This window comes from Eumetopias jubatus, unplaced genomic scaffold (assembly GCF_037043125.1).
Source record: "Eumetopias jubatus isolate StellerSeaLion01/CBP00866 unplaced genomic scaffold, mEumJub1_p1.0 scaffold_5, whole genome shotgun sequence".
Lineage (NCBI taxonomy): Eukaryota > Metazoa > Chordata > Mammalia > Carnivora > Otariidae > Eumetopias > Eumetopias jubatus.
This window is the reverse complement of record NW_028274811.1, coordinates 153,355,124-153,379,049: the sequence shown is the minus strand read 5'-3', so window position 1 is coordinate 153,379,049 and position 23,926 is coordinate 153,355,124. Positions and strand designations below refer to the sequence as shown.

Here is a 23,926-nt window from a genome sequence, read left to right as displayed (position 1 = left end):
TGGTCACAGGGAGAGCTCCTGCCTCCTGCTTAGTGTCGGCCCTCTCCAGGTCAGTGCCCACCCCTGAGCCTTCACACGTGTGACTCCCCCTCCAGGATGTGCCTCCTGGATGGCTGTCCAGGCCTTTGCTCACTGCCGCCCCGAGGACCCAGCTCTGGACCCAGGGCAGGACCCATTCTGGAACGCCCCTGGCAGCCTCTCTGGGCCGAAGTGGAACTGCCTTCCTTCCTTTAGCACCTGACTTCTCCTCTCCTGCGGGAATGGGAGCTCTTCCAGGATGGGGCTCTGTCTGCCCCAGCCTCGACCTGTCCCAACCTGTCAACCACCCCAAGAGCTGCAGATGAATGAATAAGGGTCTGGATGCCATCCGAGGATGCTCACCCCTATGGAGAAGGCCCTTGTCCAGATGGGGGATCCAGAAATGGATACCCAGGATGCAGGGCAGTCTCTGTGTCAGAGCAGTGCAGGGTCCACAGTGCCAGGGACATGGCAAGGGATGGAGCAGATGGTCCCTTTTGTCCTGTCTGCTTGCGGGGCAGGCCCCATGTAGAACCTCTGCTCCTGACCTGCTCTAGACCAGTGAGGATGCTGGCCAGGCCTCCTGCCTGCAGCAGTTCCATCAGATCCCTCTGGACTGAACCTTGGGGGATGGGTCAGGGTCAAGCCTGGGATAGTGCTGGGGAGCCCGTAACTGGATCAGGGCCAGCTCCTGCAACTATGTCCCTGGGGGCATCTGTGGGACCTGCCCCAACTGCTAAGCCCCAGAGAAGGATGCCCAGGGCCACTTGATCTCTGAGTGTGGCCATCAAGAGCCTGGGGGGGTGGGAGTATGGGTAGCACCTGGGCCAGGAGGAGCCCTAGGAGGACATCCCAGGATGACCACCAAGCCAGTGAGCCCCTGTCCCTGCCCTATCCAGAGGAGGCCCAGAGGAGCCGATGCAAAGATCAGCCAAGACCCCACAGCAGGACCAGGAATGGCTTCACCCTCTGGACTAGGGACAACATGGACCTGTCCATGGGACCCCAGGCTTGCCTGAGCCCAGGGGTTGTAGTCCTGCTCTGTCCTGGTCTATGTCCTTTCCTAGCCCTGAGCTGACAGGGTGGTTGGAGAGGATGGAATACACTGGTTTGTCCAAGATATTAATCATCTATCTGTCACCCATCAACTATGTGTCCATCAATCACCTACCTATCCATTCACCTATCCATCTATCTATCATCTATCTATTCATCTGTATATCATCTATCTATCCAACCATCCATCATCTATCCATCCATCCATCCATCATCTATCCATCCATCCATCCATCATCTATCCATCCATCTGTCCCTCTATCCATCATCCATCCATCCATCTATCATCTATCCATCCATCATCTATATATCCATCCGTCCATCCATCCATCCATCTATCCATCCATCATCCATCCATCATCTATCCATCCATCAATCAGTCCATCCATCCATCATCTATCCATCCATCATCCATCCATCATCTATCCATCCATCATCCATCCATCATCTATCCATCCATCCATCCATCATCTATCCATCCATCCATCCATCCGTCCATCCATCCATCATCTGTCCATCCATCATCCATCCGTCCATCCATCCATCCATCCACCCATCCCTCCATCCATCCATCATCTATCCATCCATCTGTCCCTCTATCCATCATCCATCCATCCATCTATCATCTATCCATTTGTCTATCATCTATCCATCCGTCATCTATATATCCATCCGTCCATCCATCCATCCATCTATCCATCCATCATCCATCCATCTATCCATCATCCATCTATCATCTATCCATCCATCAATCAGTCCATCCATCCATCATCTATCCATCCATCAATCGGTCCATCCATCCATCATCTATCCAACCGTCTGTCCCTCTATCCATCATCCATCCATCCATCATCCATCCATCTATCATCTATCCATTTGTCTATCATCTATCCATCCATCCATCCATCATCTATCCATCCATCCATCCATCATCTATCCATCCATCCATCCGTCCATCCATCCATTCATCCATCTATACATCCATCCATCCATCCATCCATCCATCCATCCATCCATCCATCATCTATCCATCCATCCATCCGTCCATCCATCCATCTGTCCATCCATCATCCATCCATCCTCCATCCATCATCTCTCCATCCATCTATCCATCCGTCCATCCACCATTCATCTATCCATCCATCATCCATCCGTCCATCCCTCCATCCATCCATCCGTCCATCCATCCATCTATCCATCCATCCATCCATCCGTCCATCTGTCCATCCATCATCTATCCATCCATCCGTCCATCCATCCATCCATCCGTCCATCCATCCATCTATCTACCCATCCGTCCGTCCATCATCTATCCATCCATCCGTCTATTATCTATCTCTATGTACCTATCATCTTCCACCTTCTACATATCATCTATCATCTATCTCATTTCTGACAACCTCTCATCTGTCATGTACTCTTCTCTGCATCACACATGAGCATCATTCTGCATGCACTGGCACATGTCTGGCTTTCTCCTATGCACTGCCCGGTTTTCCTGCCCAAAGTACTAGCTGCCTTATGTTGTCCTCATGTTATTTTCTTCGATTTCTTCATCATGGCCCCCTGGCCTGTGACACCCATGGCCACCTCCACCTGCAAGCATACCTGTGGCTGCCCATTGGCTTTCTGCAGCGTGAACACTCTCTCTCTTCCCTTGCTCACGCAGAGCATGCATCTGCTGCTCTCATGGTCTTACTGGCTGTCCTTGCGTGGACTTCCCAGCGACCTCGCCAGTGCCACTTTCCCTGCCCTCATCTGTGGGTGCCTCCCACTGCTACTGCAGCTTCACATCCTCCCTCTGCCACTCCCCCACTCCTGGGGGCTTCCTGGGGGCTAGGAGCCACACCTGCCTTCCCTCCTACCTGTTCCTTCCCATTTCCACCTCAGGGCTGTGCTTCCTGCATCCCTGGTGGGTGCCACACGTGACTCACCAACACCTAGTGGCACTGGGCAACAATCCTCCAAATGGCCCCTTGTCCCCAGCATCGTGCCCCCCACACCCCAGCTACCCCTCCCCATCATGTCTCATGGCCCTGCTACAGTGAGTCCGTGGGTGGCCATTGGGGTCCCCACCATCTGCCAAAATCTAGTGCATCTGAATTTTCAATGCTTTCCTGAGAATGCTACCTTTTCCATCATCCCCACCACCTTGGGCCTATGGCCACTCCCATTTCTGGGCCTTGTTTACCTAAAATGCCGCTGCCCCTTCTCTCTCCCTCTCTTGGGAGACCTCTGTCTGTCCCATGGCCTGGCCAAGCCCCCTCTCTTCGGGAGGCTGTCTCCAAGTATTTTAACACAGAATGATTGCTCTCTTTGTTGAAGAAATGTGTAGCCCAACTGCAGACTTCGTTTTTGATGTGATGTGATTTAGATTTCTCCCTGTGCCACGGGCACTGAGAGTGTGCACCAACCAATGGGCACCAATGAAGTTTGCCTTCCTGAGGAGGAAGCCTTTATCCATACAACCACAATGACCACAGAGCCAGAGCTCAGGGCTGCACTCCAGGTGAGTGGCTACACTTTCTGGCACAGACTGGGCAGTCCATCGGTGCTTATTGGAGGAACCTGAGAGCGTTCCCTTAGGAAGTAGGGATGGGCCAAGGGGGAAGATGCCAGTTGGAAGCAGCCTTCCATTCTGTTCCTGCAGAGACTGAGCAGGTGGTCTGCTCCCCTTTCTTATTTGGTCCACTGAGCTCCCTGCTGTGCCCACATGTCTCCTGTTTCAACCCGATGGTGAACTCTGCTGGGTGGTGTGCTGCTGGTCTTGTAGAGCCCAGCGCACAGTAGGGCAACCTACACCTGCCACATTTACAGGGTGAATAAGAAATTCTGGCCCAGCTGCTGCTACCTTTGGGATCTCCTGCCCCAGAACACAGGAGCCCCATGGCATGGAGCCTGCCAGTTCATATGGACTGGGGGCCGCAAGTGGAGGGCATACTCACAGAAGACTCGCAGAGCCGATGGAAGTCTACACTCAGGTACGCTCTGATGCCATCGATGGCCCCCGGGAGTGTGATTCCTCGCAGAAGCAGGGCAAAGAGGACCACATACGGCATGGTGGCTGTGATCCACACAACCTGGAGAGTATAGTGTCACCAGGCAGCACCAACCACCCACTGGCTAGGTGGCCACCCTGGCTGGTGGCCTCTGGTTGGGAAGCCCATCATCCCAAACATTCACAGGATGCCAGCTCAGCGAAGGCTCCCTGCAATGGACTATTAATGCCCTCTATCCTGTAACTTCCCAGGGATTAAAATGGAACAGACAACTTGGCAAAGAAGGGACATTCCTCTTCTGCATTTGGTCTGTAGCAGTGGCTGGAGTGGCTGAGTTCCTGATGAATGAGATGCAGTGAATTTGCACTGGTTGTGCAAATACACATCTACATGGTGTGTAAAAGGTAAACTCTGGGCTTGGAGGTGGGGGGAGGAAAGGAACCTGTCCTTACTGAGAGGCTCTGGGGTGTTGGTACTCCACTACATGTATAAAGCAAGTGATGGGCATGTTTTGGTCAAAATTGCTTTGGGTGCCCATATAATAACCAAAATATTTTCATCAACAGAAAACAATTTATGCTGTGCTTGTTCATGCTGGAAACACCCTGTTGTGAGTGTCTTCCCTTTGACATCATTCTTTAACCATGGCCACCTGTCCACTCCCCAACCTACCACAGCCCACCTGTCCACTCCCCAACCTACCACAGCCCACCTGTCCACTCCCCAACCTACCACAGCCCACCTGTCCACTCCCCAACCTACCACAGCCCACCTGTCCACTCCCCAACCTACCACAGCCCACCTGTCCAGTCCCCAACCTACCACAGCCCACCTGTCCGCTCCCCAACCTACCACAGCCCACCTGTCCGCTCCCCAACCTACCACAGCCCACCTGTCCGCTCCCCAACCTACCACAGCCCACCTGTCCGCTCCCCAACCTACCACAGCCCACCTGTCCGCTCCCCAACCTACCACAGCCCACCTGTCCGCTCCCCAACCTACCACAGCCCACCTGTCCGCTCCCCAACCTACCACAGCCCACCTGTCCGCTCCCCAACCTACCACAGCCCACCTGTCCGCTCCCCAACCTACCACAGCCCACCTGTCCGCTCCCCAACCTACCACAGCCCACCTGTCCGCTCCCCAACCTACCACAGCCCACCTGTCCGCTCCCCAACCTACCACAGCCCACCTGTCCGCTCCCCAACCTACCACAGCCCACCTGTCCGCTCCCCAACCTACCACAGCCCACCTGTCCGCTCCCCAACCTACCACAGCCCACCTGTCCGCTCCCCAACCTACCACAGCCCACCTGTCCGCTCCCCAACCTACCACAGCCCACCTGTCCGCTCCCCAACCTACCACAGCCCACCTGTCCGCTCCCCAACCTACCACAGCCCACCTGTCCGCTCCCCAACCTACCACAGCCCACCTGTCCGCTCCCCAACCTACCACAGCCCACCTGTCCGCTCCCCAACCTACCACAGCCCACCTGTCCGCTCCCCAACCTACCACAGCCCACCTGTCCGCTCCCCAACCTACCACAGCCCACCTGTCCGCTCCCCAACCTACCACAGCCCACCTGTCCGCTCCCCAACCTACCACAGCCCACCTGTCCGCTCCCCAACCTACCACAGCCCACCTGTCCGCTCCCCAACCTACCACAGCCCACCTGTCCGCTCCCCAACCTACCACAGCCCACCTGTCCGCTCCCCAACCTACCACAGCCCACCTGTCCGCTCCCCAACCTACCACAGCCCACCTGTCCGCTCCCCAACCTACCACAGCCCACCTGTCCGCTCCCCAACCTACCACAGCCCACCTGTCCGCTCCCCAACCTACCACAGCCCACCTGTCCGCTCCCCAACCTACCACAGCCCACCTGTCCGCTCCCCAACCTACCACAGCCCACCTGTCCGCTCCCCAACCTACCACAGCCCACCTGTCCGCTCCCCAACCTACCACAGCCCACCTGTCCGCTCCCCAACCTACCACAGCCCACCTGTCCGCTCCCCAACCTACCACAGCCCACCTGTCCGCTCCCCAACCTACCACAGCCCACCTGTCCGCTCCCCAACCTACCACAGCCCACCTGTCCGCTCCCCAACCTACCACAGCCCACCTGTCCGCTCCCCAACCTACCACAGCCCACCTGTCCGCTCCCCAACCTACCACAGCCCACCTGTCCGCTCCCCAACCTACCACAGCCAACTGTCCATTCCCCAACCCAACCATGGCCCCCATGTTCACTCCCCAGCTGGTAAGGCCAGCAGCCTCACCTTCCCAGAAGTCTTCACTCCCTTCCACAAGCTAAAGTAGAGCAGGATGATGACCAGCACCAGGCAGGATGTGAGCTGCCACCGGGGGGGACCCAAGTCATCAATGCCATGGCTCTCGTGGAGGTGTAGCACGCCACGCCTGGAGAGGGTGGGAGAGGTGGGTCTTTCAGGGGTGCCGCCTCCCCACCCAGAACTGGAACCAGAAAGCGGAGCTTGCCCAGAGACCTTCCCTACCCCTCCTTGGCCTGGCTGAAAGCACCCAGCCTGATGGGACCAGAGACCCCCACTCAGAAGGGTCAGGCCCACCAGCCCTAGCTGAGATGCAGGGTCTGTGCCCTAGAGGGCGGTAGCATGCTGGGAGCCCACAGAAGCCCAGTCCTGACCTCTCACCCTTTGCACCCCTGACTTTTGGAGCTGGGAGAGGAATGGGTGCTTTGGATCTGAAGGAAAGGAGCTTCAGAAACCAGGTGGAAGGTACTCAGCGATGTGGAGCATCATGGGATGGGCCAGGGTCCCCTTTGCGGGGGTGAGGCTGAGCAGAGTCAGAGCAATAAAGCAGGACAGGTAGACGCCTGTGGGTTCTCTGAGGGGAACAGCTGACAACATTTGCTCACATGGCTCCAGCTACCTCCAGGAGGATCCGCACGCAACAGACTCAGGATGATTCTGCTCCAGGCTTGCTCAAGAACCTGACTTGTGGAGGGAATCCATCATAAAGGCAGAACATGAGGCCATCAAGAGAGAATAGGACTCATGGCCCATGGAGCACTCCCTGTGCACTGTTATCCCCTTAGAGCCCCGTGACCGCCTGCGGCGTCCTGGGCGCCTCCCTGCACGGTGTCCCCTTTGATCCCCGTGACCGCCTGCAGGAAAGGGTGCGGCGCCATCATGTTCCTGTGCACCTGCCGCCTCACCTTCACAGTTGGGATTTTGAATCGAAGCCGATGCCAGTTGGTGTTGCTGCTCTAGGAGGAGGCTCCTGCTGGACGATGCTTAGGTGGCTGTGCCCTGCCTGCCTCCCCAGGGTCTGTTCTCCCTGAGCCTGCTCCTCATCGCCTGTCCACCCTGGGTCTGTCCTCCCTGGTCTGTCCTCCCTGGTCTGTCCTCCTGGTCTGTCCTCCCCGGTCTGTCCTCCTGGGTCTGTCCTCCTGGTCTGTCCTCCTGGGTCTGTCCTCCTGGAGTCTGTCCTCCCTGGTCTGTCCTCCTGGTCTGTCCTCCTGGTCTGTCCTCCTGGTCTGTCCTCCCCGGTCTGTCCTCCTGGGTCTGTCCTCCTGGGTCTGTCCTCCTGGTCTGTCCTCCTGGTCTGTCCTCCCTGGTCTGTCCTCCTGGTCTGTCCTCCCTGGTCTGTCCTCCTGGGTCTGTCCTCCTGGGTCTGTCCTCCCTGGTCTGTCCTCCTGGTCTGTCCTCCCGGGTCTGTCCTCCTGGTCTGTCCTCCTGGTCTGTCCTCCCTGGTCTGTCCTCCTGGTCTGTCCTCCCTGGTCTGTCCTCCTGGGTCTGTCCTCCTGGGTCTGTCCTCCCGGGTCTGTCCTCCCTGGTCTGTCCTCCTGGTCTGTCCTCCTGGGTCTGTCCTCCTGGGTCTGTCCTCCTGGGTCTGTCCTCCCTGGTCTGTCCTCCTGGTCTGTCCTCCTGGGTCTGTCCTCCTGGGTCTGTCCTCCCTGGTCTGTCCTCCTGGTCTGTCCTCCTGGTCTGTCCTCCTGGTCTGTCCTCCCTGGTCTGTCCTCCTGGGTCTGTCCTCCTGGGTCTGTCCTCCCGGGTCTGTCCTCCTGGTCTGTCCTCCCTGGTCTGTCCTCCTGGTCTGTCCTCCCTGGTCTGTCCTCCTGGGTCTGTCCTCCTGGTCTGTCCTCCTGGTCTGTCCTCCCGGGTCTGTCCTCCTGGTCTGTCCTCCTGGTCTGTCCTCCCTGGTCTGTCCTCCTGGTCTGTCCTCCTGGTCTGTCCTCCTGGGTCTGTCCTCCTGGGTCTGTCCTCCCGGGTCTGTCCTCCCTGGTCTGTCCTCCTGGTCTGTCCTCCTGGGTCTGTCCTCCTGGGTCTGTCCTCCCTGGTCTGTCCTCCTGGTCTGTCCTCCTGGGTCTGTCCTCCTGGGTCTGTCCTCCCTGGTCTGTCCTCCTGGTCTGTCCTCCTGGTCTGTCCTCCTGGGTCTGTCCTCCTGGGTCTGTCCTCCCGGGTCTGTCCTCCCTGGTCTGTCCTCCTGGTCTGTCCTCCCTGGTCTGTCCTCCCTGGTCTGTCCTCCCTGGTCTGTCCTCCTGGGTCTGTCCTCCTGGGTCTGTCCTCCCTGGTCTGTCCTCCCCATGAGCTGTCCTCCCTGCGTCTGCCCCCCGGCCCCTCTCTGGCAGTAGAGTTCCCAGCGCCTCCCAGCTCTGGCCCTGGGTTGGCTGCCCTCCACCCCCCGTGTCCTGGTTCCCCAGCAGAGACCTTACGGCCCAGAACCTCTCTCCACTAACAGGAGAAGTCTCTCGGGGATGACAGTGCTGAGGGAGGCCACACGGCCAAAGGCCCGTCACACCTGGCCTCACCCATGCACAGGTCACACGCTTTGGCCTGGTGGCGGATGGCCATTTATTTACTCACTTGTCCGGGAGAGGAGCCTGGCGGCCCGCAGGTGTCTGGAGCCTCCCAGACGGAGGGGTGCATGCCACACACACTGGTTTCACTTGTAAATGTTTCAAATCGCTTCTGGAATTAGCACGACTGTACTGGCTCAACTCCCTCCCCAAGATCAAAAACTCATCTTGCTCTGACGTTACTGAAACTCCTCGGACAGCTTAGGAGACAGGACACTGCCCGCAGCCTGGGGACGGAGCCGGCGTACACCAACCCTGCGTGGGACCGCCCCCCCGACTGCAGGCAGCTACCAGGCACAGCGCGGGAATGCGCTTCCCAGTCTGGGACGTGGCCCGGTGGGTCGATGAGAGGTGTCTGGGTAGGGCGGTTCGGGGCTGACATGCAGAAACGCCTGGAACCGTCAGTGGTCGGGAGGACCAGACTGTGACGGCCTGGGAGGTCACCAGCCGTGGGAAAGGGACAACGCTTCCACTTTCTGTTGGAGTCCTTTGTTAGGTGAGTTTATTGTCATGGTTCCTGGACCTGGACACCCAGAGAGCATTTGAGGCGTGCCAGGCACGCATCAGGCTCCATGAACCCTGCCTGGCTGAATCTCCGCAGCAGCCCCCGACCCCATTTCCAGGCACCCGGAGCATAAGGACCAACCCAACCTGGAGGCAGAGAGCCGCAGAGCGGGGGCTGGGACCCAGACAGCCTAAGTCAACCCATGCTGCGTCCAGAGAGCGGTGGTGTCGGGAGAAAGGAGCTGAGGAGCTCCACTCTGGCCCTGAGGGAATGACATCACAGACAACTAGAAGCTGGACAAAGGACATCAAACGGGAGTTTTTAGGGGACTGGAAGCGAGGCAGGCCTGAAGCCCGAGGGAAAGGGAAGGAGTGAGGTGAGCCCAGCAATGCCCCAGCTTCCTGCCTGGCTGTGCTCCCCCCAGGGCAGGGCAGGGGTGTCCCGAGGGCAGCAAGTGAAGGTGCTGGAGTGCAGGCCGTCTGAGGTGCTGGGAAGGACCTGTCCCAGTGCCCACGGACCCGTGGAGCAGCACCTGGGGGCTGGCGGCTGACTGACTGGTTCCCGGAGCTGACGCAGGCCTGGGGTCGCTGAGCTCCCGCCGGCCAGAGCAGGGGACTCACAGGTCCCACGGGGAGCCCCGGGGGGGCTCTGGAAGGGCCACACTGCGGCAGAGGTGTGAGCTATTCCTGAAGCAAAGTCCAGCCAGATCCACCTCAACACAGCTTAAAAACAAGCTTTAAGAGGATGAAACTGCCCCGCGAGCAAATGAACCTCCTACCAGAACAAAAGTAACATGCCTTGAAGGAAGACAACAAAACCTAACACACGCGAACGTAAAACTCATCAAGCCCAGTGTGCAATAAGGAAATTACTAGACACAAGAAGGAAGAAAACGTGACCTACAGCTCCCTCACACAAAATACAAAAATTAACTCAGAGTGCGTAAAGGACTTAAACATAAGAGCCAAAATTACAGGTTCTTGGAAGAAACAGCAGGGTAAATCTTTGTGACCTTGGGTTTGGCAATGGATTTTGTTTAAAAAGATTTTATTTACTTATTTGACAGAGAGAGAGAGAGAGAGAGAGAGAGCGAGCACAAGCAGGGGGAGCGGCAGTGGGAGAGGGAGAAGCAGACTCCCCGCTGAGCAGGGAGCCCAGGACCCTGAGATCGTGACCTGAGCCGAAGGCAGATGCTCAACCGACTGAGCCACCCAGGCGCCCCTGGCAATGGATTTTCTGATATGACAATCAACAGCAACGATAAAATAGGTGTTTTGACTTCATCAGAATAAAAAACCTTTTGTGCATCAAAGGACACTATCAACAGTAAAAAGGTAACTCAGAGAATGAGAGACAATATTTGCAAGTCATCTAATAGATAAGAGATTAATATCCAGAATATATAAAGATTTAAAACTCCCCAACAGAAAAACCCCAAACATTTTAAAGACGGGCAGAGTGGGGTTATATCAAACTAGGAAGTTTCTGCACAGTGAAGGAAACCACCAACAAAATGAAAAGTCAACCTGCTGATGGAAGGAAATATTTGCAAATCATATACTTCATAGGAGGTTAGTACCCCAAATATATGAAAAACACATACAACTCAATAGCAGAAAACAATCCGATTTTAACAAAAGGGGGTAGATCTGAACAGACATTTCTCCAAAGAAGACACACAAATGGCCAACAGACACAGGAAAAGAGGTTCAACATCACTCATCATCAGGGAAATACAAATCCAAACCACCATGAATTATCACCTCACATCTGTCGGAATAGTTGTTATAAAGAAGTCAAGAGATAACTAGTGCTGGCAACAATGTGGAGACAAGAGCCCTCTGTGCCCGGTTGCTGGGAATGCACACCGGTGCAGCCACCCTGGAACACAGTATGGAGGTTCCTTAAAAAATTAAATACCATACAATCCAGCAATCCCATTTCTAGGTATTTATCTGAAGAAAATGAAAACACTAACTTGAAAATACATCTGCACCCCTATGTTCCCTGCAGCATTATTTACAATAGCCAAGACATGGAAACAACCCAAGGGTCCACTGACAGATGAACAAAGTATGGTCCGTCCACACAGTGGAATCCTGTTCAGCCTTAAAAGGGAGGAAACGGACACCTGCTACAGCGTGGATGGACTTGGAGGACATCATGCTGGGTGACATGAGCCAGACACAGAGGACAAATGTTGGATGACGCCTCTTATATGAAGTCCCCAGAGTTGTCAAAGTCATAGAGACGGAGGGTAGGACAGTGGGCACCCGGGGCTGGGCTTGGGGGGGCCGGAGAGGGGCAGAGTTTCCATCTGGGAGGATGAGAACGTCCTGGAGATGGGTGGTGGCGATGGCTGCAGAGCGCTGTGAATGTGCTTCAGGCCACTGAGCACACACTTAAAAATGGTCAAAAGGATATATTTTATGTTATGTATAGTTTATCACAATTTAAAGAAATTCCCCCAAATGAAGGCAAAATATGTTTCAGGAAAACCAAAGCAGAGAAAATTCATTGCCAGCAAGCCTACACTGTAAGGCATGTTAAAGGAAATTCTTCAGATGGAAGGAAATGAAGCCAAAATGGAAATCTGGATCCACATAAGGATCGGAGAGCCCCGGAAATAGCAACTATGCAGGTAAATACAAAAGTCATTTTTCCATTTCAAATTTATTTAAAATGTAACTGACTATTTAAAGCAAGAATAGTATCAACGTATCGTGGAGTTTATGACATCCTGAAGAAAGAAAACCCATGACAACAAAGGACGGGCCGGGAAAACGGGAGTATGTTATAAGGCTCCTAAATTACATGTGACATGGTAGGATGTCATCTGACAGTAGAGGATGAGAAATTAAAGATATACATTGTAAACCCTATAAATAGCCACAAAAGTTAAAACAAAGCTTATTAGCTAATAGCGTAGCTAAAACGGAAGCCTAAAAATTAATTAATTCAAAAGAAGAGAGAGAGGAACAAGAAACAAAAAGATGGGACAAATAGAAAAAAAAAATCAAGATGAAAGACTTAAACCCAACCATAGGGATAATTATTGAAAGGGAACTCCAATGACAAGACAGAGGTTGTTATGCTGAGTGAAACAGCAAGAACCAGCTCTACACTGTCTACAAGAAATGCACTCTCGGTACGACCCATATGGGTTAAAAATACAAGATGGAAAAGCTACCAGGACAAACACTCCTCGGAAGGCAAGGGTGATCACTTTGCTGCCAGACGAAGCTGCTTCAGGATGAGGAGTGTGACCAGGGGGGACGTTTGGTACTGCAAAGGGGTCCATTCAAGGACCTGATATTCACAAATGAACACACGCTTCATAACACAGCCCCCAAAACGCATGAATGAAGTCAACGCTGATAGAATCGTCAAGTCAAAGAGGCAGATGCATAATCACGGTTGAGAGTTCAACACCCCTTCTCAGCAGCTGGGAAGACAGGGGACAGTAAGGAGCTCCCACGACCCGTGGACACGGCACAACTCCCTCCCAGTGATAGCAGAACACCTGTTCTTTGTAAGCGCCCCTGCGATACCCATCAGGATAAACCATATACCAGGCATCAGAGGTCTCAGGATGTTTTGGGATAATGAAGCTTTATAAGTAGAGTATGTCACTAAGTCAGAATTAAGTCAGAAATCAAAAATAGAAGCATGTCTAGAAAACCTCCAAAGATTTCAAAATTAAATGGGAAGCTCCCCAAATCTCCCATGAGTCAAAGAGGAAATCACAAGGCAGGCCAGGGAGTACTTGGAACTGAAGCAAAGTGGAAACACAGCACGTGGAGCTTTGTGGGAGGCGGCTAAAGCCTTCTCTTAGAGGGAAACGTGTAGCTTTCTAGTCTATAGTAGAAAGAAGGTGAAGGTGGTGGTAAATGTCTACAGAACTGCGGGGCATTTGAACTGGTTGGAGTTACACGGCCTGTTTGGGGGTTTCCAAGCCCTCAGGCCCTGTCCTGGCTCAGACTTCACGTCTGTCCAGCGAGGTCCCAGCACCATTTCTCAGCCCTGGAGCTACAAACACCAGCCTCTGGTTTCGGCTCTGAGCCTGCAGCGTTTCCTCATGCACGCCCGCCAGGGATTGAAGTTGGGGGTGTGGGCAAGTGCCGGGGCTGATGAGGACAGCGTTTCTGGGGCAAACACCAACAAAGGCTCCGCTTTCTCGGGTAAGACGTAACGAAAGTAACAGCAACATCATGCTTCCCTCTGCAGTCTTGGTGGGACCCTTTCCACTGTGAATCCTTCTGCACCTCCAAACAAAAGACAGGTGGTCCCCAATGGTGTCACCTGGCGCCTTTCAACCTCTCTGAGTTTCCATTTTGAAAGTGTAAGAGACATCCTAGCTTGAAACCTGAGTCCTCATTTTGTTGGTGTAATTATGGACTAAACCCAAGCCAGCACTGAGCACCTCTGAGTGCCCCCCAGTGCAGGGGACTTGACCACAGGCCCCCAGGTGCTCATCCACGACCGTGTCTGCGCCTGCAGAGCCCTTCCCTCTGATCACGGCCAAGCTGAGCACTGGGCCACAGGGGTGAGGGCACACGTAGCCCAGGCACGACCCGTCAGTGAGACACTATTAAATTTGGGAGATGCAGCGGCATCTCAGCTCAGCGGCAAGCCGTGTGGTGTTTTTCACCCCTAAGAACAGCAAACTCGACTTCTCTTTATCTGGACAATTCTGGCCTGCTCATCACGTTAAGAGTCCCATCCACACACTGCAAACTTCCCTGGCTCTCTGTTTCTCCACAGCTGCGGACCCCCCGCTCCGGGCCGGCCTCCGAAACCAGCCCCCCCCTCCTGAGAGCTCCCCGCGAGGCTCGCGGCCCCCCTGCAAGCCCTCTCTTTCCCTTCCCTGTCCTCCTCACGCACGTCCACTCTCCTCCGGTTGCAAACCAACGACACCTTCCTAAAAACACAAGCACGTCCTGTGGCACACGACCATCACTCGTCCCGACCACACTCGTCCTGACCACGGCTCAAGGAAACCACCCATCCTCCCAGCTGCACCTCCAGACACTCCAAACCTGTCTCCCACGTTCCTGCCCCTCCATGCCACTTTCCGCCACGGAGATACGGTGCCCACACGGGGCACAGAACCACGGAACGAAGCATTCAGATCCTCAGGGTCTGAAACACAGTTTCATTCCAGGTGCTGCGTGTCTGCCGGTCCTGTGAACACCCACCACCCAACGCCCGCCCCCCGCCGGCAGCATCTCTCCGCAGCCACAGGACAGGAGCCCCGGCTGCACAGGGACGGGGGCCAGGGGTGGGACGGCCCCCTCCTCTCAGGAAAGGCCTCCTTGAACCGTCTGAGGATAAAAGCAGTTCATCGGGAGGCGGCGGGCGTGCCTGTCCACGTGCCCGAGTCCTGGCTCCTCCCAGGAGGACACGGTTTTCTAACTCCAAACAAGGTTGGCAAACGTGCCTATTTGCCGTTAGACCAGAACTGTTCTAGTTTTGTTGGTGCAAGTTCCTTTTGCTAAGTTGTTAAGTGGACTCATTTGCATATAAACATGAACGGAATGTGGGCAGGTGAGAGGTGCCCTCACGAGAAACGTCCCCGTGGACGGGAAATTTTACTGTCAGTGTGACGCCCGTAGTCACCTGCGATCATCCCGCGGGAAGCTGCGTCAGGACAGTGAGTGCCCGAGCCACCAGGGACCTGGGGGGGGGGTCTTCCAGAGCCCCCGGGCCCCACGCACATTTATGAACGCGTCCGCGTGAGGACTGCGCATTACTCAATGGCCAGGTTCAGCGCCGTTTCGGGAGAGCTCCTCAGCAAGCGTCCAGATTCTGAGGAGAAATGACGCACCCACAGGGACACCGACGGCCCTTCCAGCCTCCGTCGCCTGAGTGGGGGCGAGGACGGGGGGGTAAGAGCCGGCCCGAGAGCACCAGAGAAGATCAGACTCGGGGAGAGCCGCACCGCAGGCCATGGGCGCACATGGCATGGCATGTGGAGAAGGGCAGGGCCCCAGGAAGGCCACTGGATGTGGGGCCCGAGGAGGGACTCACGCAAGAATGGATGCTGGGTTTGTAAAAGGAAAGGAACTTCTCGGGAAAAGCAACAGTGGGGGTTGGTAGGCCCGGTCTGTTCAGGAGGCTGGAGAGTGTTTTCTGCCGGCAGAGGCGGGGCGGGAGAACGGAGCGGGCAGAGCCCAGCCCACGCTGCAGGCGGCCCACCTTCCTTCCAGGCAGCTCTGTCCACCGCAGCCGAGGACCCCCCTCCAAGAGTGGGGTTCAGGACCGCACGCCAAGAACCCAGAGGCATAGAGCGTGGCCACGGGACAGGGGTCCTCAGCACACGCTCGCGGGGCGTGTCCCTCCCTTACCACGGCCTGCGAGCCCAGCGCGTGCCGTGGCATCGGACCCCCACTTACTCGAAGTACTCGGTGGCGGGCGTGGTGCGGAAGGTGTGGTCAGGGCCAGAGCTGGAGTTGCTGGTGCGTGCCTCTGAGCAGTTGGGGCTGTTCCACGTGTTGTTGCAGTGGACCCACGGCAGCTCCACGGTGAAGGACGAGAAGAAGTAGTGCAGCGCCCAGGCGATGATGACGTTGTAGAAGAAACCCACGTAGAGCGAGATGAGAATGACCGTGAAGCCCACGCCTGGGGCGGGAGAGCAGAGCGCTGTCAGCAAGGCGCCCACCCGCCTTCCCGGACCCGTGCTGGCTGCACGCGGACACCGGAAACCAGACCACGTCCCTGCACACCCAGAGACAACCAGTGAGAGCTCAGGTGCCAGACTTCATGCCACGATCCCAGACAAGGGGCTGCACCCAACCCCCCAAACCACCCATGGCCATCTGTGTGCACCCAGAGACACGCAGGGTCACCTAGGGCCACCTTGGTAGAACCAGGTCACCCACGAACATACAGGGTGACTGAGGGCCATCTGTCGCCACCCAGTACCACTTGCAGCCACTCGGCATCAACCAAGGTCATCCGGGGCCCCCAGGCCATGCAAAACCATCAGAATCATCTACTGCCTCCCAGCACGACTCAGGACCATCAGGGACACCCAGAATACACAGCACCATGAAGAGCAAACAGACCACCCCAAACCACTCAGAGTCACCCAGCAACATCCACAGCCACCCAGGAAGACCCAGTATCTCCCAGAGCCACCCAGGGTCACCAACGGTCCTTGGAAACTCTGGTCCTCCATGGCCACCCACAGCTACCCAGAGCCATTCAGAGACACTGATGGTCACTCATAGCTGCTCATACCCCCTCAAGACTATCCAGGGCAAACAGAATCATCTGGGTTCATTCACAGCTACCTGGAGCCACCCAAAGTCACACAGGGCCATGCCTGACCGTCCAGGTTCAGCTGGGGTCATGCATGACTGTCCAGAGTCTCCTAAAGCAAACCAGGACCTCTCGGGGTGACCTTTCCAGGATCACAAAACCTGGAATTTGGGATCAGTCATCGAGGGGCTCCTGGCTCCCGGTGACCTAGGGCAGAGTGGTAAGCAGTCTTTGGGGCTGTGCCATCCTGACTGGGGGCAGGTGGGTCTGGCCTTCTCCCACTGGCCAAGGAGCCCTTGTGCTCAACACTAGATAAGCTCCTTCATCAGGCTCCACGCACAGCTCTTTTCAGCTTCCTTCTTGGCATTGTGGATAGGATTTTTTCGGACTGGAGCTTTGGTTTGCTTTATTAAAGCCTGGTTAGGTGCTATGCCCGTCTTGCCCGCTTGTGGCTGGGGCCGTGGCGGTGGGTGGAGCATGCCTTCAAGGTGATGTTTATAGGAAGCGGCTTGGGGTGTCTTTTATGGACATAACCCTGAGGAGAAGCAATCTTCATGCTCAGGGCATCACTAGAGTTCTCTTCCTACCCTGAAAGCAAAAAGAGAAGCACTAAAATTTCTTTGTGCTTATGTATTAAACAGGTCCCCTATCAGGAGTGCCCTAGAAATAAAACAGGCCTGGTACATAAACCCTCTTGGAAAACGTGTGCCGTAGCCGTGATGATGAGAACACAACAGTTTTCTTTGGAAGGCCCTCTCCAGTGTGCAAGTGGCCAGCATTAAAGAAAGCAACATCGCAATTCTGCTCACTGAGTTCCTCAGGACGGAGGCTCAGTTGTGATTCACAGTAAACGCGCCCAGGCAGCCGTGTTCCCGGGGAGCCATGTCGTCGGGGAGCCGTGTTCCCGGGGAGCCGTGTCGTCGGGGAGCTGTGTTCCTGGGGAGCCGTGTTCCCGGGGGCCATGTTGTCAGGAAGAGCATCACAGAAGGTTTTCCCTGGCAGTGGCTGACTGTGGATGCCTGACTTGAAACCATTTTAAGGTTAGAACTTGTTGTGCAAGACCTCAGCTTGAACACGGGAAACTCAAGGGAGCCTTTGAACCAACAACAGAGCAGATCGGAGTCCACTGTGTGACAGAAGAGCTAACTGTGCGTCAGGTCCTTCCTGAACCCCCGCTGAGAGCACAGCCTTCCCTTTAGGCCAGCCAGGTTTCTCGACCTTCACACCAGGGTGACAAGGTCACCACCGAGGGCATGCGAGCTCACTCCGCCGGCAGCCGGGCACCGGGCACCAGAGGCCCCCTGCACCCTGGCCGCCGCCTCCCCGGCGCTGCCCCCAGGGGCCCACGTGCCCGGGGGGCAGGGCACAGCTGCCCAGGAAGGTGGGCGTGAGTGGGTCACTCTGGGTTCTGTCCCAGGGCCACAGAGCCTCACGAGCTCCCCAAACATGTCTTCCACCACGGGCCGGCACGGGACAGTGTTCCCCTGCCGGGACGGCGGGCTCAGCCCTCTCCTGCGTTCCGATGAAAACAGGGGCCATGTGGCCTGCTCCTGCAGACGCCTGGGGAGCCCGGGGCCACGCGCGAGCTCCAGTCACGTCTTAACGTTGGTTTCCGTAAGTTTCTGTTTTCCTTAGTATTTCCTTACACTAACTTTATAACCTTTAACCTTTACGTTAGTCTCTGTACACTCTGTCTTACTTTAAGCCACTTTAAATTCTTTTTAGGAAGAGGAGGAGTTTGGTATTTCACAGTAAAATACTGTTGACTACGAAATATCATAATTATTTTACATTCATAAGGCAGGGCGGCAGGGTTTCCACGGCACGCGTGAAACAGCGTCTGCCGTGGCCGTGAACAGGGGCGTCCTGGTGAAGCAGGCACTCGGGCCCCCGCGGGCGCGGGCCCCCAGTCCCCCGCAAGCCACCGGGGCCAGTTCACTCCAGCAGCACCAACGCTGGCTTCAGGGGAGCGTCAGGGACACCAGCCGCGGAAGACCTTCCCAACAAGGGCCACTCCAGGTCTTCGCGAGGAACACTCAGATTCCTCCCATCAGTCTGGGCGTCCTGCACACGTGCGCTTGAACGGGGAGGAGACAGAGAGAGACGGGGCGAGATAGGGAGAGACAGACAGAGAGTGATGGGGAGAGATAGGGAGAGACAGAGAGATAGAGGGAGAAAGACAGGGAGAGACAGAGATAGGGAAAGACAGAGGAGAGATAGGCAGAGACAAAGGGAGAGACAGAGAGAGAGACAGGGAGAGAAAGAGACAGGGACAGACAGATGGACAGGGAGACAGAGAGAGTCCACCCACAGGCGCCACGCGGCCCGGGACACGGCCCTCCACACGGATGGGTTTCCGTAACTGGACAAGAGCTGTCTTGGGCTGCGTGGAGCGTGGACGCGGGACTGCAGCGTGGGGTCGGTTTCTGAAGGAGCCGAGGCCGGCCGCGGGCGCTTGGGAAAGAGGCAGATTCGCTCTGCGGTGAGGCGGGGGTACAGGCTCGGGTCCCTAAGCAGATGATGTGCTGCAGACACACAGAATCCTCCGGATTCCTGAAAGCCCACAGAAGTGGACGCTACGGCCCGCAGTCCACACGGCAGCAGAGGCCCGTCGTCCCCCCACACGGCCCCTCAGGGTCACCCGAGGATGGCGCACTTCATCTCGATCCGGAGGGTAATACCTCTGTGGGGAAGGCAGTGACCCCGCAGGTTCCAGGCAGCGGAGTGGCACGCGTGAGGCGCAGGGGCCTGCAGAGCGCGCTCCACACCGGGGCCTGCGCTGTGCCGGGCCCCGCCTCTGCCCTGCCCAAGCGCCATCTCTCGGGTGCCCGCGGCCTGCTATTTCCTGCCGCACCCCTCCATCAGGGGTTCGCGGAGGAAGAGGCGAGCGTCAGGTACCTCATTTAACCTTCGACTTCCGCGAGTGACCCTGCAAAAGGGACACCCAGCCCCTGGCACCTGGACACTCATCTGGCCTTGCTCCGAACCTCTCTATGGTTCCATTTTGGGGGGCCCACGAATCATTTACCGAGGGAAAAGCTGCTGACATCCTAGGATTCTGCAAGCAGGCCATTAAGAAGGAAAAGCACAGGGCGCTGGGAGGGGCCTCACGCCTGGCCAGTCTCAGCGTTTCCGCTGCTGGGGGGGCCGCCCCCCTGCGGAGCCCCGGCTGCAGCAGCTGCGAGCTGATCAGCTGCCATCTCTGACCACGAACCACTGACCCCTCCTCGCGTGTCCTTGGAGACTACGAGGGCTTCTGTTCTCTTCCAAACACACTGACGTTTCAAGGACTTCTGAGGAAATCCCAGGGCTGATCTTGTAGGAACCATTTTCCTAGTGAAGCCAGGTGTGTGGACCAGACCGCGCCCCCAGTCCCCCCCCATGGACTCTCCCTGAGCCATGGGCTCCTGAGACACGGCGTGGGCTGGAGGGCAGGTGCGCCCTGGAGGCCGAACGTGGGGCGTGAGATGGGTCTGGAGCCAGTGCGCCCTGCCCCTGACAAAGGGGCGCTAATTCTCAGTGCCTGGATCTCCAGAATGGGGACAAGGCGGTATGTGTCCTTCCCAGGACTCTCGTGAGGGCGGAGGGAGGTGACCACGGAAGGGCTGGCCACGGGGCAGGCCCCTCGGCTCAACACGAGGTGTGTTTGCTTCATGGTGCCGTGGCAGACGGGAGGGCTCAGTGAGTAACTAGCCAGCCGGCTAGCTGGGGGGTAGCTGGCGGGAGAACCAGCGAGAGAACAGAGGTGTAGTCCGTACGAGGGACAGATGAGTGTGGATACAGAGGTGTAGTCCGTACGAGGGACAGATGAGTGTGGATACAGAGGTGTAGTCCGTACGAGGGACAGATGAGTGTGGATACAGAGGTGTAGTCCGTACGAGGGACAGATGAGTGTGGATACAGAGGTGTAGTCCGTACGAGGGACAGATGAGTGTGGATACAGAGGTGTAGTCCGTACGAGGGACAGATGAGTGTGGATACAGAGGTGTAGTCCGTACGAGGGACAGATGAGTGTGGATACAGAGGTGTAGTCCGTACGAGGGACAGATGAGTGTGGATACAGAGGTGTAGTCCGTACGAGGGACAGATGAGTGTGGATACAGAGGTGTCGTCCGTACGAGGGACAGATGAGTGTGGATAGACACAGACAGACAGGTGGTGGGTGGATGGACGGGCAACAGGCAGATGATAGACGGTTGGTTCACAATACGAAGACGTGCTATGCCTGATGGCAGATGGTAACAGACCCGCTGGTTGACAGCAGCCGGATGGGTCCGGAGAGGATAGACAGATGACAGAAAACATTGTGGGTTGCTTCATGTCCCTCCAAAACTCATTTGCTGCCGTCCTAAGCCCAGTACTTATGAGAGCGACCTCATTTGGAGACAGGTCTTCACAGAGGTGGGCAAGTTAAGGTGCGGCTGTCAGAACGTGCCCTACTCCAGGGAGACAGATGTCCTTAGAGGACAAGCACATCTGGTTACAGAGACACATGCAGAGGAAAGTTCTGGAACAGCTCCTCCATCACAGCCCTCAGAAAGAATCAGTTTTACCAACACACCTTGATTTTGCATCTCTAGGCTCTAGAAATGTAAGACAACAAATGTCCACCGATTAGACCCCCCAGCTTGTGGCAGGTCCTGTGGCAGCCGTACAGAGTGTGACAGATGCGCAGGGGGGAGTAGAGGGCAGACTGACAGGCAGACGGAGGCTTATCCTCTCTACCGTTCTAACACCACCAACACCGCTCGTGACTTGCAGGCTGGCCTCACCCGTCAGCAAGGCCACGCACTCCTGAGTCCTCCATCAGCTCGGCCTTTTACAGTTGGACCCACATTAAAGTGGGTCTATGCACGTGCGCTTGTACGGGGAGGACAGGGGCAGACACAGAGAGACAGAGACAGACAGGGAGAGACAGAGAGAGGCCCAGAGAGACACAGAGAGACAGAGACAGAGAGAGACAGACAGAGAGAGACAGAGACAGAGAGAGACAGACATGGATATCGAAGGGCATAGCGACCTATCAGAGCGGGAGCGAACGCACACAGCTTGGGTGGGCTTGCTCTGAAAGCCCCGAGCCCCCGCCACGGCCCGTGCCGCCCGCAGTGTGAGGAGGGCCCGGGGCCATTACCTTTCAGGATGGGGCAGATCTTCCAGACGCCGGCAGCCCCTTCCCTGTTGAACTGCCCCAGGGCCAGCTCCATGTAGAAAAGCGGCATTCCAGCAATGACCATGAAGAGCAGGTAGGGGACCAGGAAGGCGCCTGTGAGGCAGGACAGCTGGCTCAGCCTGGGGGCTGCGCAAGGCCCCCTGCTGTCGCCGGAGCGCAGCCATCCCACCGCTATGTCTCGGGTGCGGCCACCAGTTTCTCCTGAAGCTCCCTGCGGGGCCACCCTCCAAAGGGAAGTCCCAGGCTGGGCGGGGGAGCCTCTGACCTCCAGGCCTGGCCCCCCTGTCATCAGCGCCCCGACACGTCCCTGCTGAACCCCAGTCATCCCCTGTGCCAAGTCATGAAATCAACCGCAGAGCAGAGAGGGCAGGCCCCTGGCCACACAACAGTTTGCTCCTGGAGCTGCCCTCCCCGCCTGCCCTCCCCGCCATGGCCTCTGCCCCTGCACTTGTCTGTGCAGTGTTGGCCCCTCTTGAGCTGTAAATCCTCTGGGATCGGAGGTCCATGTCTGACCCTACGGGGGTTCTGCCACCCATTCCCCGCTCCCCGTCTCCAGAGCCCACGTGGGTCAGGGGCTACGGTGGACAGGCACTGGCATCCCTCCAGCGTCCTGCCCGGTCCTCCTGGGGCCACACCTTGTCCCAGGCACCAAATGCCGGGCCCCATGGCTCTGCCTCCGATGAGGGGGCCTTTGTCACGGCTCCCTTCCTGGGATGGGGAGGGGGAGGCAGGGAGACCCCGCAGTCCTGTCTTTGTACAACTCACTGCCCTTGCTCAGGCCTCGCGTTCTCCCCTCAGAATGGGTGTGCTGGAAGGTCCTCCCCAAGAGGCTCTTCCAAACCCTTCACGCGTGCAGCCTTGAGGGACTAGCGGGTCACGGAGGCCGCAGGGAGTGAGCAGCAGTAGGACTCATGGAAGCGAGCACCAACTTAACTGCCTCCTCAGCTTCAGTTTGTGGGTGACCCTGTCTCTTACTTTCGTTTTCTGCCTCCTGCCTCAAGTCCACAGCTGTGTGTGGTTCTAGGGCCGGCTGCGTTCAGGGAGCAGGGCGAGTGCAAGGGCACACTACTCCAAATTTGAGGGCCTCCGTGCACTCTTGTAATACCGTCTGCAGTCAGCCCAAGACACCATTCTGTGGGCGTTCGAGGATTTGCTTTCCAAAGCGAAAGTCATCTTTGGAAACAGAAAGCAGAGCCCTGGTACCTCCGACCACCAGGGACCACCCAGCTACAGAGGGCAGATTCACCAGGAGGCCGCCCGACCCTCTGCTTCTTTGGTCTGTGGACACGCCTGCCCCCCCGGAATGTGTGCCCTGCTAAGGCGGAGTCAGGAGCTGCACAGCCCGTGAGGAGCAGTGCGGTGGCCCTACCCACCCCCCATCCGCACAGGGGGATCATGCAGGCCGGGCAGGACTCACCCCCGCCATTTTTGTAGCACAGGTAAGGAAATCGCCAGACGTTGGCCAGGTCCACTGCAAAGCCGATCACGGACAGGAGGAAGTCGATTTTCTTGCCCCAGGTCTCTCGCTCTTGGGTCTCCATGGGGGTCTGCGTGGGGTTGATGAGGGTAGAGTTTGTGAGCTGCACCCCATTTTGCTCCTTGACCAGGACGAGTTCCACTGCCTTTGGGCCCATGGCATTGGGCTCCTTAGCTGGGGCCACCACAGAAGACATCAGTACCACCGGGCATTTGCTTTTACTCATGGGCAGACTGGAGCCTTGGAATCCTGTGCTTCTTCGCCCTGGGTCTTCAGCCAGCATGAAAAATAAACACACACAGGAATGCAACGATTTAGTAGCCTGAACCATGGAGGCAAGAACAGAGATCGGGGGCATCTACCTTCATGTTTTTGGGGCAGAATACATTCCAAGCCCCCAGGCTGACACAGCCAAGGTTGAGGACAGCAGGAGACAGGCTAGATCTTGTGGGGGCCGGGGGTGGATGGGCCCTGAAAACCTCAGGACAAATACCTGCCTTGCTACCTCTTTCCCTGGCACCCCTCTCCATACCAATCAAAGTGCAATGCTGTATAATCTCCAATTTTGCTTTGAATAATAATGCAAAATGTCACCTTCACC

The 23,926-nt window shown here is 56.6% G+C and overlaps 1 protein-coding gene across 1 annotated transcript in view; it reads right to left on the bottom strand.

Annotated features, from left to right (window-relative positions):
* The window catches only part of SLC6A3 (solute carrier family 6 member 3), a 41,083-nt gene extending 17,532 nt beyond the window's left edge, over nucleotides 1–23,551 (bottom strand). Inside the window, exons 1-5 of the mRNA XM_028090026.2 lie at nucleotides 23,266–23,551; nucleotides 21,810–21,941; nucleotides 15,811–16,036; nucleotides 6,353–6,491; nucleotides 4,020–4,154 (exon numbers count right to left, since the gene is read on the bottom strand). Of these exons, the coding sequence (XP_027945827.1) occupies nucleotides 4,020–4,154; nucleotides 6,353–6,491; nucleotides 15,811–16,036; nucleotides 21,810–21,941; nucleotides 23,266–23,551 (918 nt within the window). The remainder of the gene's footprint in view (nucleotides 1–4,019; nucleotides 4,155–6,352; nucleotides 6,492–15,810; nucleotides 16,037–21,809; nucleotides 21,942–23,265) is intronic.
* Between the last annotated feature and the right edge of the window lie 375 nt (nucleotides 23,552–23,926).